Source organism: Rosa rugosa, chromosome 1, assembly GCF_958449725.1.
Source record: "Rosa rugosa chromosome 1, drRosRugo1.1, whole genome shotgun sequence".
NCBI classification, from domain to species: Eukaryota; Viridiplantae; Streptophyta; class Magnoliopsida; order Rosales; family Rosaceae; genus Rosa; species Rosa rugosa.
In genome coordinates this window covers 39,002,753-39,022,052 of record NC_084820.1, presented here as the reverse complement: position 1 = coordinate 39,022,052, position 19,300 = coordinate 39,002,753, and the positions used below count along the sequence as shown (strand labels likewise).

General features: G+C 39.0%; 2 protein-coding genes across 2 annotated transcripts; one reads left to right on the top strand and one right to left on the bottom strand.

The window, feature by feature from the left end:
- Positions 1-13,169: 13,169 nt before the first annotated feature.
- Positions 13,170-15,522, bottom strand: LOC133727603 (zinc finger BED domain-containing protein RICESLEEPER 2-like). Its single transcript, XM_062155156.1, has 4 exons — positions 14,430-15,522; positions 13,666-13,736; positions 13,371-13,448; positions 13,170-13,253 (listed from the first exon to the last, which is right to left on the bottom strand). The coding sequence occupies exons 1-4, from the start codon at positions 15,520-15,522 to the stop codon at positions 13,170-13,172; spliced, it is 1,326 nt and encodes a 441-aa protein (XP_062011140.1).
- A 1,616-nt stretch (positions 15,523-17,138) lies between these two features.
- Positions 17,139-18,358, top strand: LOC133727571 (uncharacterized). The gene is made up of 2 exons (XM_062155155.1): positions 17,139-17,153; positions 17,750-18,358. The coding sequence occupies exons 1-2, from the start codon at positions 17,139-17,141 to the stop codon at positions 18,356-18,358; spliced, it is 624 nt and encodes a 207-aa protein (XP_062011139.1).
- The last annotated feature ends 942 nt before the right edge of the window (positions 18,359-19,300 follow it).

The window sequence follows — 19,300 nt, the reverse complement described above, 5'->3', positions numbered from 1 at the left end:
TTTATTTGTATCACAATTGTGTGTATAGACAAACAAAGGATTAGCCAATAATTTTTCCCTAAAACACACTGATCTTTGTTTATAATACTACACTATAGAAGAGAAATAGTTAATTCGGCTAAGGACCTGAGCTGCAAATTGGTCATTGGTTGATTTGGTTCTAATGTTTAAAATAGTGCGCCTTGAGGCACGTGTTAGGCTTAAAGCATGCGAGGCTTCACCAAAGTGCTTTGAGGTTACCTTTAATCAAAGAACTTTTTTTATATGAAGATCATAATAAGTTTTATATTTGGTTAAATATTGTTTACTCCCTGAACTTTTACCCAAAAAACACTTCAGTCCTTGTCCTTCTAATTTCACATGTTTACTCCTTGTACTCTCAATTTTGGACCAATAGGTCCATTCCGTTACTCTCCGTTCAAAAACTCCGTTAAATTGCTGATGTGGCAATCCTTCCGCGTCAAAAATTCTATTATACCCTCACCTTTTCTTTAATTTTTTTTTCTTTTTCCTTTTTATCTCTTTTTCTTCTTCCTTCTTTCAGCTCTCTCTTCTCCAGAAATCTCCCTCCATCTCCTCTGCAACCTTCCCCGCTTCTTCTTCCTTATGTCTTTTTTTAAGAGCTTTGTTATATGATATGCCAAACTCAGAGCTGCCATCAAATGAATAGGAAGGATCTCCATCTGTAAAGCTTTAGTTCTTCACAGAATGATTCGACTCTCCTGAGAGAGACCCAGATTCTGCTGGAGTTCAAGCTTCGTCGGAGGAATCACCGTCTCCTGATAGCTAAATTTATAAGCTATTGATTTTCCTTATTCACACTTAAGATTGTCAATTGTAGCAAGGGTAAACAAGGGTCTTTCCCGCAGAAGACTAAGGTTATAACTACTCAAAACAATGTCACAAAAGTGACCACTGTTCCTAGCGAACAGCAGTCGAAAACCTAATTAAAAACCTAATCTAAACTACTCAGAAAATTACGAAAATTTACAGAGATATACTAGATAAACAGGGAATCTAGCACACAAAATTTGGGATTATTAGGAATTGATTTACTATATAAAATAATTACAAAAATATAGAGGACAGAAAGTAACGAAAACAGATTTTAAGATGGTTTTAAAACAATATGATAAAGATAGTTAGGGAAGATGCATCCACCCCGGACAATCACACACAAAATAATTTGTTCAATCCTAATTCAATTAATCTAGATGAAGATTCTCAGGTCGGCTCGGTACGCTTGAACACAACCCATTTCCCTTTCTTACTTCGTATGCTAGGCAGGAAGTGCTCTACACCTAGACAATTCCCAAGCAATGCAACCTAAAGGTACGCTTATTAGATTAAACATGCAGAGATCATTAAGGTCTAAAAGAGTTTGAGACATCACTAGGCATCGCAATAAACTTAGCACCTTGCTAAACCTAGGACTTAGTTTACTTGATAGTGAAAACTAACAATTGCTTCTCTAGAAGGTTTGAGGAGTCCAACTATTGACACAGGCATCAAACAATCAAAGCGGTAGAATCCTAACATGCATACTAAGCGTGCACTCAAAGCATACAAGCAAGAATTCATCAATGGAAAAGCAGTAAACTAAAGTCTCATCTTGAATTAAAAGAAAATAAAATCAAAAGTCAAATCATCTTGTAGTTCATGTCTAGGGGCTTCAAGCAGCCCCCTAACTAATAAAAACCTAGCTAAACATAGAATAAACAAAATAAACTAAAGAAGGGGAGAGAGAGAGAGAGAGAGAGAGAGAGAGAGAGAGCTGCTGCAGATTGATCTCCTTTTTTATATGCTTAGAGAGATTAATTGCCTTCATCTTTCTTGTTGTGTAGGAAATCCAAAACCTAAAAGAATTAGGGTTCACGTGCTTAAGTGGAGTTTTCCTATTGGCTCTTGAACTTGATGACTTATTCCAACCATTCACATCATGCCATTTGTCCATATTAAGCTGAAATATGAAGCACAAACTCGTCCTCGGGCTTCTCGGTGTGATTTGGGCCTCGAAACATAAATTCTCGTCCAACCTCAGATTCACCCGCAGCTTGACCTTCTTGTACTAAATCGGCCATAACTTCTTCTAGAAAAATGATATTGATGAGCCGTAAAAAGATTCGGAAGCTAGACATGTGAGGCTTTCCATCAATATAAAGATCATCCTATGGATCGTTGTGAGCTGGTCTCAGTGATCTGTCGAAGTTGACTGATTTGCACAGGCATATTTGCTGATTTCGCCTTTCAATTTCTCTTTTACTTCTTTTCTCCTTCTTTGCTCCAAGATACCTATAAGACAAATAAACAATGTAAATAACTAGAAAATACACTAAACTAACAAAGAAAGTATAGAGATTAACGTTATTAATATCACATAATTATGCTCCTATTATCTCCGCCGTAGGGTTGCTTGACCAGGTCGTCGTATGCGACGGCGAAATCCAGGTCGTCGAAGCCTCCGAAGACCTCGGAGTAGTCGAAGCCGGAGCTGCGCACATTGAAGAACTCCTCATTGTCGTCGTCGTCGGCGGTTCCGACGGAGACCTCGAGCACGGGAATTGAGGAGGCACGTGAGGCGTGGAAGGCGCCGAAAATCTCGTCTTAGTCCTCGAGGCTCGGGGAGAGGGAGGAGGAGGAGGAGAGGCCGAACTTGGGCGGCCCGTCGTAAACTATGCACTTTCCCAAGCTCATGACACAGTCTGCATCCCACCATATTTAGAGACACTTCCACCGCCATATCCTCCCGGAAACTCCACCTCCCTTCCCCTAGATCCCTCCCAGGTCCACCTATATGTACTTGGCCACATACCCACCAAGAAACCAGTAACAAACCACCAAACAATAAATCTAACTTTCTTCCTTGTAGCTCTAGCCCCCAAAACAGAAAGCACCCAAAATGTAATTCAGAAAACAGAGAACATCCAAATCTGGCATCTCCTCCCAAATCTACATCGACCTCCACCGTCCCCTCCTCCACCCCCTACAACCTCCTCTGCGACGTCCCCGACACTGCCCTCCCCATTCGCCACCTGCATCAGCACCTTGGGTTTGGGATAGTGCCCGTCGCTTTGGGTTTGGGATTTCGCAGCTTGATTTCAATTCAGGTAGGGATAGTGGAATTGATGCTTGCTTTTGGTTTTGAATGAGTTGAAGTTCTGGTTCTGCGGGGGCAGTGGTTTGGTTTTGTCAACCTAGCTAGATTCTAAGGTTTTGGGGAACAAGGGTATGTTAATTGTATGGTTTTGATGTTTTTGAGTGGTTAGTTTTGAGGGGAATGGTGTTGGAGAATCAACCATGGCTATGGAGAGAGAGGTGGAAGAAGAAGATATAAACAGAAAAGGCAAAAAAAATTTTTAAAAAAATGAACTGAGGGTATAATAGACATTTCAATAGGAAATTGATTGCCATGTTAGCGATGTAACAAAGTTTTTCGACGGAGAGTAACGGAATGGACCTATTGCTCCAAAATTGAGAGTACAAGGAGTAAACAGTATTTAACGAGAGTACATGGCTACAACGTGTGAAATTAGAAGGACAGAGACTGAAGTGTTTTTTGAGTAAAAGTTCAGGGAGTAAACAGTATTTAACCCTTTTATATTTATTATATAGTATAGTAATATATGTTTATATGCGTAAAAGTAAATATAAAAATCCTCATAGAACTCTATCTCAAATAAGAAGTTGATGTTAAACAATAATTCTTTAGAAAATAAATCCTAATTCCTAAAAGGTAATGTGCGAAAAGGTTATGCCCCAAAATTGCCTCAAGGCTTGGGCAAAACACCCCGCCTTACGCAATTGGTTCTCTACTCATTGTCCCGAACTTAATTTCTGTAAACTTTGAAGTTCCAAAAAAAATTTTCAATATTTAAATAGGGAAGTTGCAATTTTCTTTTGTTTTGATAAACAGATAATTAATATCAAAAACTAGAACGAGACGTACATCAATCCCATTGACTTTGAAGGTTAAACAAACCAGCAATCTAACAACACCACTCATTAAGACATGTTGGCTGGTTGAATCAGAAGTCTATAAGTCTCAAATAACATTTAATCAAACTGGTAAACCTTGAATTGCCCACACACTCAAGCAATTAAAAATTGGTCGACTATTCAAAAAAAAATTGGTCGACTAAATGACTATTGTGAAACTTGTTCGCTTCTGTGGGCTATAAAACTCAAGCATATAAGTGATAGAGAAGGTAACAAGGACATCTTTCTTAGAAACCAATACCCCATCTTGATACACCTCAAACCCAAAGTCAAGCCAAGAAACCTCACGCCAATCCTAATGAAGCAAATCTACCAAAAAGCCCCAAGCTTGTCCCACTTTAGTGCTAATAAAAAGCGCCCCTCTATTAGCTTACGTCTCTAGTAACCATAGCAACTCCACCATCCCAGATCAAGCCAAATGTTATTGAATCATGCTTAAAACCGTTGTTGCAAACTTGTACTCAATCGATGGAAAGACAAACTTCTAGCTGGGGTCGAGTTGATCTACGCCTGACGTGTGCTTGGGGTTCTGCATGTACTATGTGACCCAGAAATCAAATTAGTACCAAAGCCCACAAAATCGCAATATCACTCATGTGGTCAAAAGAGCACACTTCGTTATTGCAGAAACTTCTACAATCTTGACGAACAAGCCACCGACATTCAGATGGAACGTCAAGATCCTGGTAGAGGTCGATGCCACTGGTAGTTTGATGAAGCAGAGATTCAAAAAGAGGATGTCGTCATCAGTACGTAGTTGCAATACCAAGTTTTTGGTGAGTTGCCACATGTGGTTGCCAAAAGAGAGCTAGGTTTTAGTATCTCAAATATTTTCTCCTCATTATGAAGTTGCGAGAATTTAAAATGCTCTAAGAAGTTAATTAATCGAAACAAATGATGTTTCCACAATAGAGTCCTTGAATTGTAATCTCCAACATGAGGGTTTAAATTCGAAGAGGTATAGTTGTGTGATGTCAAAAAATATTAAGTGGTGTAATGAGTAAATACTATTTGTTGGAGTCTTAATCTTCCTATTCTTCTGTCTTGCAAGCGGCTGCTAGGCTTAGATTTGAGGTTCTCGGATTTCGGTCTAGTGCTTGCTACTCGTCTTGTTTACGTTTGGTGGTTGCGGCCGGACATGTTTTCTTTTGTTACTTACCTCCATATTAGAAGTAGACCCTATATGCTCGTAGGAATGGTCGGTTTACCACCTAAGAGCGAACAACTTAGCGAGAGACATCTTGGTATAGTGTTTGTCGTATCTCTTCAAGCGCATCTCCAACACCTTACCAGTTATTTTTGTTTCTCTAGTTTAGGGCAAAATGAGCTTCTTTTTTTTTTTTTTTTTTTGCTCCAACAGATTTCCTAAACCTATCATTCTTTTAAAGACAGCAAGGTCAGAGAAAATAAAAATCTCTTTATTTCTAGCAACCGCTAATTTCCTACAACTTAATGTTTACCGTTTTTCTATATTCTCTAATCAAATAAAGAAGAGCAGTGCTAGGGATCCAAAATTATTATACCAAAATTGTATCCCAAATGACATGGCAACTGCCATGTAATCACTTGTGACTAGATAATTTCCTATGTGTATTTATGAAAATTAAGTCTTCAAGGAAAAAATTATTAGAAATAATATTGTGAATTAAATATCTAATTGGCCAAACAAAGAAGATGAAGAACTAAATATGCCCTGCAATCAAATAATCACATTCCCCACAATCCCAATACTCAACCCTACAATCGATCACAAGCCATCATCATCCATCTTTGATACAACGTACTCCTCAATTTGGATTGCCTCCAATAGGAAGAGATAACGTGAAAACCACATTTGGGATAATTATATCTAAAAGGAGACTGATCTCACTAGGTATTGCAATGGTGAGACCTAGGTCTATGAATTCTTTAGAAAGAGAGATTGGGCAAGAGATTTTCTTCTTTAGATTTCTTTGATGGTTTTCACTCACTTCCAGGAAATTTTAGTCTCCCTCTAAATCAAGTGGACTAATTACCTGGAAATGTACCAGTAATGCTAGGGGTTTCAAAACAATGTTTTTTATTTGTTAAGAAAAAAATAATAATACAAACTAAAAGCAATTATTGGAGACAAATAGAAATTACAAAGTGATGATATGGCAGTTGCCATGTCATTTGGTATGTAGGTTTGGTAAAAAATTTGGGATCTCTAGCATTTTTCAATAAAGAAAAGAAGATTAAACAATAATTAACACAGATGTGTACATAATGATGTATGGTAATGCATGAATACAATCACGGGTCTTATGGTACGTCACTGGGCCTATGTTCACTTTTGGATCGAATGGTCATACACCTCTCGTTTGATTAAGAAGTGTTTACTACTGAGCCCAACATCATTTTTTTTATCCAACTAATAAAAAAAATAGCAAGGAATAGAGAAAATAAAAAACATAATCCTCATAACGACCGAGCCTCCTCTGCTAGGGTTTTTTGTTGAACCTCTTCTTCGACAAAACATCCAAAACCTCATTCCAGATCCCATGGCGGAATCTTCTGCTCGTTCGCCAGCGCTGATCCCTGCGGATTCAGCCCGTGTGTCGTTGGGCTCGGCAGGAATAGTGGCGCTGCAAGACAACCATTGGTACATGGTTGGCCGCTTGCTTAGTCCAAAGGCAAGGTTTCCCGGTTTAAAAGGTACCATCCCTTCAATTTAGTGTGTGAAAACTAGTCTCTCCATCCATGATGCAGGGGATCGGTTCCTTTTCCAATTTGATAGAGAAGCTGATCGGAATCGAGCCCTGCACGACCTTGGTTCTATAGAAACACGATGTTGGTGGTTAGTGCCTACAATGGTGTAGGCTCGGTGGAGGTTGTGCCTCTGTGGAAGACAGAGACATGGGTAGTGGTTAAAGGGCTGCCGGTGGCCCTCAGAAACAAAATAGCCCTAACTTTGATTGGATCCTCACTAGGTCAGGTGTTCCGCCTGGATCTACTGGCGCTTCGTCGTAAGGAGGAGAAGCAGCGGGTTAGTTTAATCTTTGATGTTCGTCGGAGAATGCGCACTTGGATGTTGTTCAAGTTTTCTACCTCAATGGAACCTGAAATCACCTTGATCTATGAGAGGGTGAAAGGCTTTTGCAGGGACTGTGGATTGTTTGAACATGATGCTACGGGTTGTGATGGTTTCCTGGTGACGGAAAAGGAGGATTTGCAACACACGGCACCGGCCGCGGCGTTGGCTGGTCTGTCATTAGATATCGGTCAGCCGGAGGTGGAATCTCCCACACCGATTGGACTGACAGTGGCTGTGGACGAGACTAGTGTAAGCATGGATCTGGTTCTACCTCATGATGCATCGCTGAATAGTGAGATGCATGGCTGTGTGGAAGGCCATGCGTCATGGGGAGATGAAGGATTGTCTAGTTCCCTTAAGGTTGGTCTTGGTCTGTCCATTTGCTCTGAACAGGTTCTGGTCAATATTGGTGAGACAAGCTTTTTCAAAAACTGGGCTTCTCTGGTGCCTTCCAATCTGACTAAGCCATTGCAAGTTCAACCTGCTACAAAGAACGTGCTGAAGAGAACTGGACTGGTGACGGAGACCTTGCCTGCTTTTCTAATGGGTTCTAAGCGTAAGGCTTCCCTTGAGCTCAATAAGATTGGTAAGAGGTACTTGGCTCTACCAGCACCTGCACTAAAAGTGGATGAGAATATTACCTTGATGTTGCAGCATAAGAATGGGAAAATAGTGGTTTCTCCAAGGAAGAAAAATTTAGGGCGTCCGCGGGCAAGTAAAAATAAACCCAAAGTTCCGGGTTTTGGAGTTCGAGGTGCAGGAGAAAAAACCTAGAAAATGAAAGAGCCATGTTGATGACTCTGGTGAATCTGGTGTTGCAACTGGCTTGAATGATACTGAAATTGCTGAAGTGGAAGAGCTAGAGAAGGAGGAAGGAATGGAGGGGGAGTCATCACCTCCTCTGCTCAATGCTATTTAATTTTGTTAATAGGTCGCAAAGACTAGATTCTCTGAGGATCATTTACTTTTAACTTCAAAGTGTTGAATCTTTGTTTGGAATAATGGTGCGTGGATTTTCTAAAATGTGGGTGTATTGAGAGTATCCTGGGTCTTATTCTTATTTTAGGATAGGTTTTAGGGTTCTCTAAGGAACGATTTTTTATGTCGACCCCTCAGGAGTGTTTCATTTTTGTACTACTTGCTGAATATTTTAATGGGATGACCTCGTTTGATCAAAAAAGAGAAAATATAAATCCCTATATTTCTAGCAATCGCTAATTTCCCTACTATTTAATGTTTAATGTTTTTCTATCTTCTCTTCTCTAATCAAATAAGAGTGCTTCTATTCATACCTCTAAAATTCATATTTGGACCTCTATTTTTCTCAAGAAGTAGTTGACTTTGTCAACCTATGTAAAATGATCAATATAGACAACAAAGACAGAACAAACGGTGTGTTTTTCTTTAATTTTACATCCATACTCCCAGCAAATTCATTTGCCATGTTCAAACCAAGATTGAATCAAGTCTCCTTTATGAAATTCCCAAAAGCATAATTTTTTCACCATCTCCTTCAACATTGAATCCTAGTTTATGCATCAAAAACTCTGGAAGAAAGTGACAATTATCTAATAATTGAAAACCAAATCATGATTTTGAAATCAAAATTTTCCAAATCTTCTGCAATCTTTCTAATTCTCAGAATCATTGGCAAAAGTATTTGGGTAACAGATTGGGGTATTTTTCTTTTCATTTTTTTTTTTGTGTGAAAGAGAGTCAATACGGCTGCTCTTAAACCTTGATCATTAATGAAACTGCAGAGTACATGGGGGAGACATGAAACCTGAACCCCAAATTACAATATATATAGAGAGAATATCCTTTAGATAATAACGAGAGTCTCAACAAAAAGTATGTATCTAACATGCACCGATTAGCGAAGAGTGCATCTATGGCAACTCTATTCGCTTTATAAAGGTGGTGACATACCAGAAAGTAAATGCTTACTCGAAGCCATAATATACTAATAAGATCAACTTTCCCACTATGTTGCCACCAAAAAGTAAATCCGATGACACTTAGTTTCATCCTGCCACTAGGAGGTTGTGACCATTTGGCAAAGCAAGGAACTCGCCGCCTAACTAGGGCAAACAAGGCACACAAGGTGTGCAGTCCGGGATAGAGCCCATGTCACCCAACCACAACAGGGTAGAGACTTATTGCCGGTATAAAGGCACATCTAATTAAAATAGTAAAACAACATAAATAAAAGTAAAAATACTTAACACTTAAATAAAAAAAGAGTCCAGCCCACTAGAGAGGGCCCAATAACCTAGGGTAGGCCCAACAACCCACATTCCCAGCAACCATGCCGCGCGGGTTGGACTCTGCCCGTCAGTGCTACCAGGAATGCATCTCAATCTCCAACAGATCACGTCGCCTCACCGATTCTTGGCCGCTAACTGACTTTGCCGGCCGAATCGCCTTGGACGTTGATTTCAGAACAAAACCAAATCCAATACCAAGTCGATCATCACGACCTCCGTCAGCTATGCTCAACCCCAACGCAGGAGCACCAGCGCTGCTAGTCCACCTTGAAAACTGAGATCGCACCCACCGAAAACCAGAAATCCTTCACCGCTCCGCCCTTGCTTGAAACCTCTGCCGCGCAGATCAGAAACTAACAAGGATGAGCCCCTCTACTTGTCGTTCCTCTCCAAATGTGACCCGGTCATTTCCAGCCCCCTGCTCTGGCCCCAGAACTGTAACGTCCCAAACCTAAATTTACCAGTTTCCGAGTCTTTCGATGGGTAAACGACATTTACATTTACTTTTTGGCTCCGCTTCGACATTTTAGGGAGCCCTAAAAGTTGACTTTTTGTTCGGGTCAAAATTTGAGAAAACATTCTTCATGAAAGTTGTAGAGGACGTTAAACCGAATGCGTGCATATGTGGTACGTAAAAATCGGAGTTCGTATGCAAAAGTTATAAGCGAAAAGGTAAAGTTACTGTTCATGATAATTTTCTATAAATAGCCGAGTTACTGTAGTAAATTTCCATTTTCGGAAACTTACCGAGTTCTCTCTCTTCTCTCTCCCCGATTCTCTCTTCCTTTCCGACCTCTTCACCTTCTTCCGGCCATAACTCCTTCATCCGACGACGGATTTTGACGTATAAGATGTCGTTGGAAAGCTCTCTTCCTTCTCTTCATTTCTAGGTTCGTTTGGTAGCTTAATATCAACTGTGGAAGGTGCAGCAACGAGAAGAAGAGGACGGTCACTGTAGCACATTGAGGTCATCGCCGGTTTCTTCCGATTCCGGCCACCCCAGACGATCAAGTTAGCTTTTTTGGAAGCGCCTTGGGACGTAGATGATGCTCCCCAAGTATTTTACAGCGATTTGACGAGAGAAGGAAGAATCGAAGATTTGAAATTCTTGGTTACTATTCACAATTCGGGTTCAAACTTCTCCGTAATTGTTGAGGTACTTCTAGTCGTTTTCTAGATTTGTTGTAGTTGTGAAAGATGCTTAGAATGTTGAGATGATGCTGTGGATGAAATTTGGTGGCCATCGGAGGTGGTGGCCGGCATCGCGTGGGGCCCACGCGCTGCCACTATAGATGGTGCGGTGAGGCGCGTAGAGCAGGTTTTTAATTCTTGTTTTTAGCCAATTAAATCCTATAAATATTGTAGAGTTTGTTTATGTGATTTTGGTGAACATTGGAGAAATTTTGTATCGATTGTGAATTTTTCCGAATTTTAGAATTTCGGTTAACGATTTACGAGAATCTGACAGCCGGATTTCTCTTGGTTCTGCCCTAGAACCTTTAAATTAATGAATTGGTGTTAATGGTGAAGTTTGGGTTAAATTGGAGAAGAAATGAAAATGTTGATTTTTTTAGAATAGGATATTGGAATCGTATTTAAATTCCGGATTGTTATTCACGAATTATAATTGTATACTGGGCGACGTGTCAAGCTACTGCTCGACGTAGGAAACCGGTAGCGTGGTCGCCTAAATAGTACTGTGAGTGGACATTTATTTTAAATTAAATGTGCATGCAGTATATTATTATTTTCCGATTGGGGTTTATTATTTGAATTATTGAGTATTATGATTTTATAAGCTTGATTTCTTGAGATTTATTATGCTCTATGAGTTACGAGATTTTTAGTGGATTTCCTTCCGGAGGGCTTCCAATAGATTTTTCAAGCTATTTATTTATGAGTTATTGAGTTGGGAAACGATTTTCAGGAAGTGATTGATTAAGAAAATATTATGAGAATTATTGATTTCGAATATCAGTTTATATGATGATATACGAGTACTAAGAATTTAGCAAATATTTGAGCATGGTTGAATTATCGAGATTTATTGAGTTTTGGGCTCCGCACTTATCAGCCTTGAAGTAATATCGAGTTTCTTTCCGAAAGCAAGTAATTAAAATAGGTTGTTTCCAGTTTATCAAGGAGGCTATCTTTGGCGCATGCGTATATTACCAGACTATATCCCGGTTGGCAATCCCTTCCGATGCTTCATCTGGGTGGCAGTCCCTTCCAGATGGCATGAGGTAGCTGGTTGGCAGTCCCTTCCAGAATATATCCCGGTTGGCAGTCCCTTCCGATGCGTCATCTGGATGGCAGTCCCTTCCAGATGGCATGAGGTAGCTGGTTGGCAGTCCCTTCCAGACTATATCCCGGTTGGCAGTCCCTTCCGATGCGTCATATGGGTGGCAGTCCCTTCCAGATGACATGAGGTAGTTAGTTGGCAGTCCCTTCTAACTACCTGTGGTTAGTTGGCAGTCCCTTCTACCCACCGCCTCATAATCCGGTTGACAGTCCCTTCCGATGCGTCATCTGGGTGGCAGTCCCCCCCTGATGCATGAGATGACTAGACAGCAGTCCTTTCTAGTCATCAAACGAGCCTCTGGAAAATGATTTTATTTATTTATAAGGATTGAGGATGAGATTTTAAGAGATTGCAAGATGTTATATTTTTACATGATTAAGATTGCAGTAAAGATGATGATTAAAAGTATTTTCAAGATTGTTACTACATGCGAGATTTTAGAGAATCACTTGGGAAAGCATTACGTTTTACTTATTCATTAGAAATTACTTATTTTTCGTCCACTCACTCTAACGGTTTTTAAATGTTTTCCCCTGGGCCCTTCGGTTTCAAATGCCCAGTTTGCAGGCCAGTTTAGCTTGAGGTCGAGCGTACATGGGGTTGAGGCATAGCTGTCATAGCTTCCACATTATAAAAGTATCAGTCCTTTATCTTATATTTTATCATCTTGTACGTCTGTACATTAGATTGCTCCGATAATCCATGATATTAATATTCTTAAGTTCAGAATTGTTTGTGAAATTGGGAGGTGTTGTGATTTTAGGGAGCATGGTAGCTCCAGAAGTTTAAAGGTGGATTATTTTAGAAGTGTAAATGTCTTTCTACAGGTTTTTGGGTAGTCCACTTTTAGAGGGAGTTCCGCCAAATTTTTGGTAGAATTTCTTCTAAGGTGGGCCCCGCAGGGCCACTTCGGATTTCAAGGTGAAATCCGGGGGGCGGGTCCTGTCAAGAACCCTTGTCCCTCACCGGTGGACTCACAAAACCAGTTTGCCAGTCCGACGACGATGTCCCATGGACGCGCAGTCAGACGCGGCATTGAAAATTTTCCTAGAGTTTTCGCTGCTCAGACTTTCTTGGAGCTCTCCCTCACTTTCTAATTTTAATCCGTTTTCATTTCTTGCATAAAGAAATTGATGGTATGGTCAACTTCTTTAACACTTTCAAAGCCCATCAACAGGAGCTTGATTCCTTTGTGCCCTTTACTTTGAGTAATTTTCTAATTTTAAATCTGCACAAATTTATTATAAAGGTTTGGATCACAATTATTATAAAGGTTTTAGAAACCATGCAGCTCCACCTACTTTGCTCTTTAGACTTGCCGTTGCCTCCTTGATTTCATTTTCTTATTGTCACAAGAACAACAAAGGTATTCGGGTACCAAATACAAAACAACAACAATCCTATGAAACATCTTTGCATCAAGGGAAAGAGACTCTTGCTTTTCATACAAATATAGACATGAAATATAAGTAAATAAATAATATATAATAGAGCATGTATGTCAAATTATCATCATAGTTCATGTTTAAGATCTTGAAGCAAGTAATTCTCAGATTCTGATGCTAGAGTCCATGCTAATCAACTTTAGTTTCTCTGTATTATCTTTATTCTCAGTTTCATGTTTTTCCATTGCCTTAATATAAATCAAATTCAAAGTGATAAAGTTCATTATTGAGGTCAAATTAGGATAAGCAAAAAATAAACAAAGTGCAAGGACATGAAAAATTGGAGATATCTCCATCCAACTTACAACAGTAGGGCGTTTCGAGTCAAGGAAAACAAAACGTAAAACCTGCTCAACAATGACTTGTTCTTTCTGCTCCTCAAACTGCATAAGTATACGCAAAAGATAATGTTTAACATCAGAGATTGTAAGGCACACTTGTTTCTATATTATCAGATTATATATATACAGCACATCTCAATGATATTGTTTTGAGGGAATATAAGAGTGTAGTAGATTTTAAAAGCAATGAACTATTGCATCTAGGATTGGTTGAAAGGGAACCTAGGATTGGTTGAAATACATTACGTACAGCTGATACCTTGAAAGCTACATGAGACTTGTAAGTGTTTTTAATCCCAACAGCACTCTTAACTTGCTTTCCATGTTCATCTGCAAATTAAACAATCACACAGTGAGGAAGAACATATTTGCCATGAAATCATTAATCAAAAAAGGAACTCAACTGTACACAATCCACTAAAAAGAATATGCTTCTAAATCAAAACCACATATAAGAAATCCTGGGACCCAAGAATGGAGAGTAACTAAATGCAGAGACAAATTTGGCAGTAAGTAATGCTATTGTGCAAAAGCATATGAATATGTCTTTTTTAAAAGGGGTTTGAAACCCAGCGTAGCTGGGAGGCTCATCCCCACGCCTTTGCATATTATTCATAGTTATAGACGAGTACAACGGGGAGGACAAAGAACCAATGCCCCGTGATAAAGTACAAAAAATATTATCAAGTCTCAAAAGGTGAGGTTGCATCACTATAGTTTAAGCACATCCCAACTAGGTTGGCACCCACTCAACTATCAATCATTTGCATTCCTCTAACCTTTCCATCAACAAAAGATATCCAAATCTACTGCTTTTACACACTGATGTTGCAACATGAACTTGTGCATTCCTCAATGTCCTCTGCTTTCATTAGTGATGTAGCTCTGAGGAAAACAAGAGAAAAAAAGGTTAGACAAACTAGTAAAATTGGAAAGCATGACTTTGAAAAGAGATTGCAAACTATGGTAGATTCTTTTAATCAACTGAAATGGAATGTGTGCTTTTATTTTCTTCTTCATCACATGCCAAATCCTCATCCACAAAACTTTGAGCTCTAAGATCTGCATCATCCCAATCTTTAACACACATAAGAGCCTCCAAATTTTTGGGAGTTAGCCTTGTCCTCTTTTCATCCAATACACGACCACCTGCACTAAAAGCAGACTCCGATACTACTGTGGACACCGGAGTTGTTAGCACATCACGCGCCATGATGGAAAGCACAGGAAAGTTTCTGCTATGTGCTTTCCACCACCCCAAAATGTCTAATTTTTGTTTTTCTTCCTCAGTCATGAATTCAGTAAAATCAGTATCTAAATATTGGAAAAATTCATTGCAAGAACTGACAACACCTGTTTGTTTGGCTTTGCTAGCAAGCAAACCAAAAACAGCTTGACTACTAAATGCATTAGATCCTGATGGAGAAGGACGGTGAGGGGCTTGGCTACCTTGAACACTAGCAGCAGCATATTTCTTTTCATACAACTTATATGTATCATTGATATTCTTTTGGATATTAGTTATTGTCAATGGCATAGTAATAGATAAATTCTTCTCAATTTCTTTCAATATCAATTCCAAACCAGTAAGCTTGATCCTTGGATCCATAATAGCCCCAAAACAAAAGGTATAAGGAACCTCCTCCCAATACTTTTTGTATTTGCGTTCCATCACTTCACAAATCTTTTCAAAAAGACCACTTTCAAATCTGTATTTTTCAAAAGTAAGACTAATTGCATACAAATCATTAAGTGCAATAGGAGATGTCGGATAATAAACATCGGAGCAATTGCATGTAGCATCATAAAAGACTTTCAAAAAGTCCAAAAATTTGAAACAAAGATTCCACATATCCTCAGTCAAAAGGTTGTCATCAAATTTGTCATTATAGAAAACACTCAATGCATTAGTGTAACTTCGACAACTATTCAACATGTGATAAGTTGAGTTCCAACGGATAGGCATGTCTTTTTTAAATTTCTTAGGTTTCAGACCTTGACTTTTGCATAGCTGATTGAATTCTTGAATTCTACTATCAGAAGAACAAACATAACCAATAGCATCCCTAACACAACCAATATGGGTTCCAATAAGTTTTAGTCCATCTTGAACCATCAGATTAATGATATGACATGCACACCTCATATGAAAAACATTCCTCCATAAGGAGGGTGCAAACAACGCTTCAATTGATCTATTGCAACCGAATTATTGGTTGCATTGTCAAAAGTTACTGAAAATTTTTTGCCAACAATATTGTATTCCTTAAACACATCCATCATGCCATTAAATATTGTCCTACCAGAATGTGGAAATTCTAGAAGACGAAAGCCAATAATCCTTTTATGTAATAGCCAATTATCATCAATATAGTGAGCAGTAACACAAATAAAAGGCAAGTGATTTCTACCACCCCATAAATCAGAAGTAATAGCAATTGATCTCTTTAAATTTGAGAAAACATGCATCAACTGTTTCTTTTCCTCTCTGTAAACTTTCAACACATCATTCTTGTTAGTGTTACGAGGAACACGTTTAAACTCTGGTTGGCAATACTCTCTCTGAAATCTTTCAAATCTAGGACTCTCAGCAAATGAGAAAGGTAATTCTTCAGAAGCTAAAAACCTAGCCAAACCTTCCCTCATTCTGACATGGGAGTACTTAAATGTAGTTACACTACCATTATCTTTTCTACTCAATTGAGATTGAGTAGGACCAGATTTAGATACATGTACTTCCACACATTTTTTAGCATGCCTCTTAAGATGGCCAGTACCGTTATTGGTCTTACAACTTAACGATTTCTTGCAGTAAATACATACTGCCCTTTCATCTTTTTTACCTCCACCAATATCAATTTCCTCAACTTTGTAATGATCCCACACATCAGACTTCCGTTTTCTTTTTCTTACCACATCTTCTTTGTTGGGATCAGTAGGTTCAGTGCCAACCTCATTAGGTTGGCTATTATCATTTTGAGATGTAGGTTGTGGTTCACCTGAACCCGAAGACTCATATGGCATATTCTCAGGGTTTGGTTGTGGAAACATATCTATATTATCATAGTACTCACCCAAATTCAAATCATCCCCAGAGTCCATCTAAATAAAACAAAACTAGCAAGAGCAAAGAGAACCAAAGAATAGAACAATCTTTCAAACATATATATATTACCTCCTGCGTTTCAATGAAGTCTTGGCTCTTAAGATATATCAAGCGAACCAAAAGAATGCAGCAAATAATGTATGAGATCTTATCCCCAACTTTCCTCCAATTAAAGCTTTACCCTCTATTTCACTTACAGTAACTGCATCATATATAAAAGAAACATTCAGTACAAACTTAATTGATTAATCAAAAAATATTTTTATAGTACAGAGGCATATAAAACAGTCAGTACCCAACTTCCCTCCAATTCCTTAATCAATTAATCAAAACATTCAGTACCCAACTTAATTGGTACAAACTTAATTGATTAAACATTCAGTAGAAACGTAATTCATTAATCAAAACTTTCAATAGCCAACTTCCCTCCAATTCCTTGAAAACAATGCGTTCAAAGGAAAATCATACAATATATGAAATACAATCATCTAAAACATGAAGCACAATGGTTTGAGTAAAATTGATAAATCAAATACCTTCATCTTTACAATTATAAGATCAGAAGTGTCCGCTGCCAGTAAAAGTGATCAAATTTAGCGATTAGAAGAGAAATTCAAGAGCAAGAGATGGAGAAATTGAGGGTAATTTGAGGGCCAAAGGTTAGAGATATATAAATGAGGAGAAGAAGCCGTTGGAAGAAGAAGCCGTTGGCATCTTCCTCCATTGATAAGTTGGAAGGTCCAAGCGTGAAGTTCTTTGATAAATGGTTGAAGTTTTCCAGAAAAAGTATTCGTTAAAAATTAATGTTGTAATCTTATTGACTATTTGAGTTATTGCGTAAATTGCAAATTTGCAATGTTTATAAATTTTATATTTATATGTTATTTTTATATTATAAACGGGCCGGGCTGCGGCCCGTAATATATCGTGCTCGGGCCGGGCCGGGCTTTTGGGCCAATATTTCTCTGCCCAGCCCGACCCGTTAAATTATCGTGCTCGGACAGTGCCGGGCCTCTAACGGGCTCGGGCCGTGCCGGGCCGCTTCTAAACGTGCCGGGTTCGTGCCGTGCTCGTGCCTAGCGGCCCATTTGCCACCTCTAATGGTAGTCAACGTGAGCTTTTTTTCATGCATCTGTGGGTCATTTGGACCGAGCGCAACAACACCTTGTGGAAACGTACGTACTTCAGTGCATGCAATGCAATTAGATGGTCTAATACCTTTTTGTCTGATTACCAGAAGCAACACCCAGTTGGTTTAACCAAGAGTGCACGACCCAAGTCCAAATGGCAACTCCCTCCAAGTGGGCGTCTAAAGATCAATGTTGATGGCAGTTTCAGGTCTGAGTTAGGGGATAGAGGTATTGGTGTTGTGGTCCGCGACGAATTTGGTACATGCATTGCATCCATGGCTCGCTACTTCCCTCATGTTCTTTCCGCTACTCATATGGAAGCGGAGGCTTGTAGGGCGGGTATCCTATTGGCTATTCGTGAAGGTTGGGATGCTTTCGACCTAGAAAGTGATTGCTCATTTGTGGTGTCGGCGCTGCAACAAAATATGGAAGATCGATCTGACATAGGGCGTATTATCGATGATTGTAAGTCATATTTGACATATTTTCCCTCTTTTCAGATTAGACATGTCTTCCGTGAAGCAAATGGTGTAGCACATCGATTGGCTCACCCGGCTAGTTTAAATTATCTTGATGATATTTGGGTAGATGAGTCTCCTGTGATTATCCAGGATGTACTCTACAAGGATTTATGTACTGAGGCTAGAGCTCAAGGTTTTATGTCCCCCTTTATGCACTATTTTAATCTTAATATAATAAGTCAGGCGTGGGGATAAGTGTCACGCCCCGATTTTTAAAACATAAATAAAAATCGATATATATAATCCTATAATTATACATGCGTGATGATTCAGCCATCAATACAAATACCTGAAAAACTTTTTCCTTTTAAACCAAGTACATACTGATGCCCTGAACCCACAAAGTCAATATATACACGCTTCGCAGAGTTATATATTACACGAGTTTACAAATTAAATTGCCACAACAAGATAATAAGTAAATGCTCCTCAGAGCTTACTACAAGTGGAAGTCTTAATAACGGTAAAGTCACAAAATTGACTTCCTACCGTAAAGCTGCTAGCACGCTACCTCAGTTTCAACCACAATTACCCTGACCTGCAAAATTAACCCCTACACCATTGAATAGTGCACCGGGTTGCCACACAACAAATCCGGTAAGCTTGTGAAAGCTCGTATGAGTAACTCAAAACACACATGCACAATTCGCCCAATGAGGAAAACCCATCAACTCGTGAAAAGGAACACACACCGTGTTTTCCCAAAACAATCCATTCTTTTCCCAAAAGAAAACAACACAAATCACCCCGTGATAAAAACCATATTAATTGAACCTCTGACAATTCAATATGCTTTCCCCCAAAGAACACAACAAGAGTCACACCGTGACAAAATCATATAAATTGAAACTCTAACAATCAAATATGATACACAAGTCCTCCCCGAACATTTAAAAGAAAGAATCTCCGACACTCCCTTTTAAAACACGTTCTCAAATCAACAAAAGTCACCCCGTGATAAAATCATAATAAATGAAACTCTGACAATTAAATATGATACACAAGTCCTCCCTGGACATTTAAAAGAAAGAATCCCCGACACTCCCTTTTAAAACACGTTCTCAAATCAACAAAAGTCACCCCGTGACAAAATCATAATAATTGAAACTCTGACAGTTAAATATGATACACAAGTCC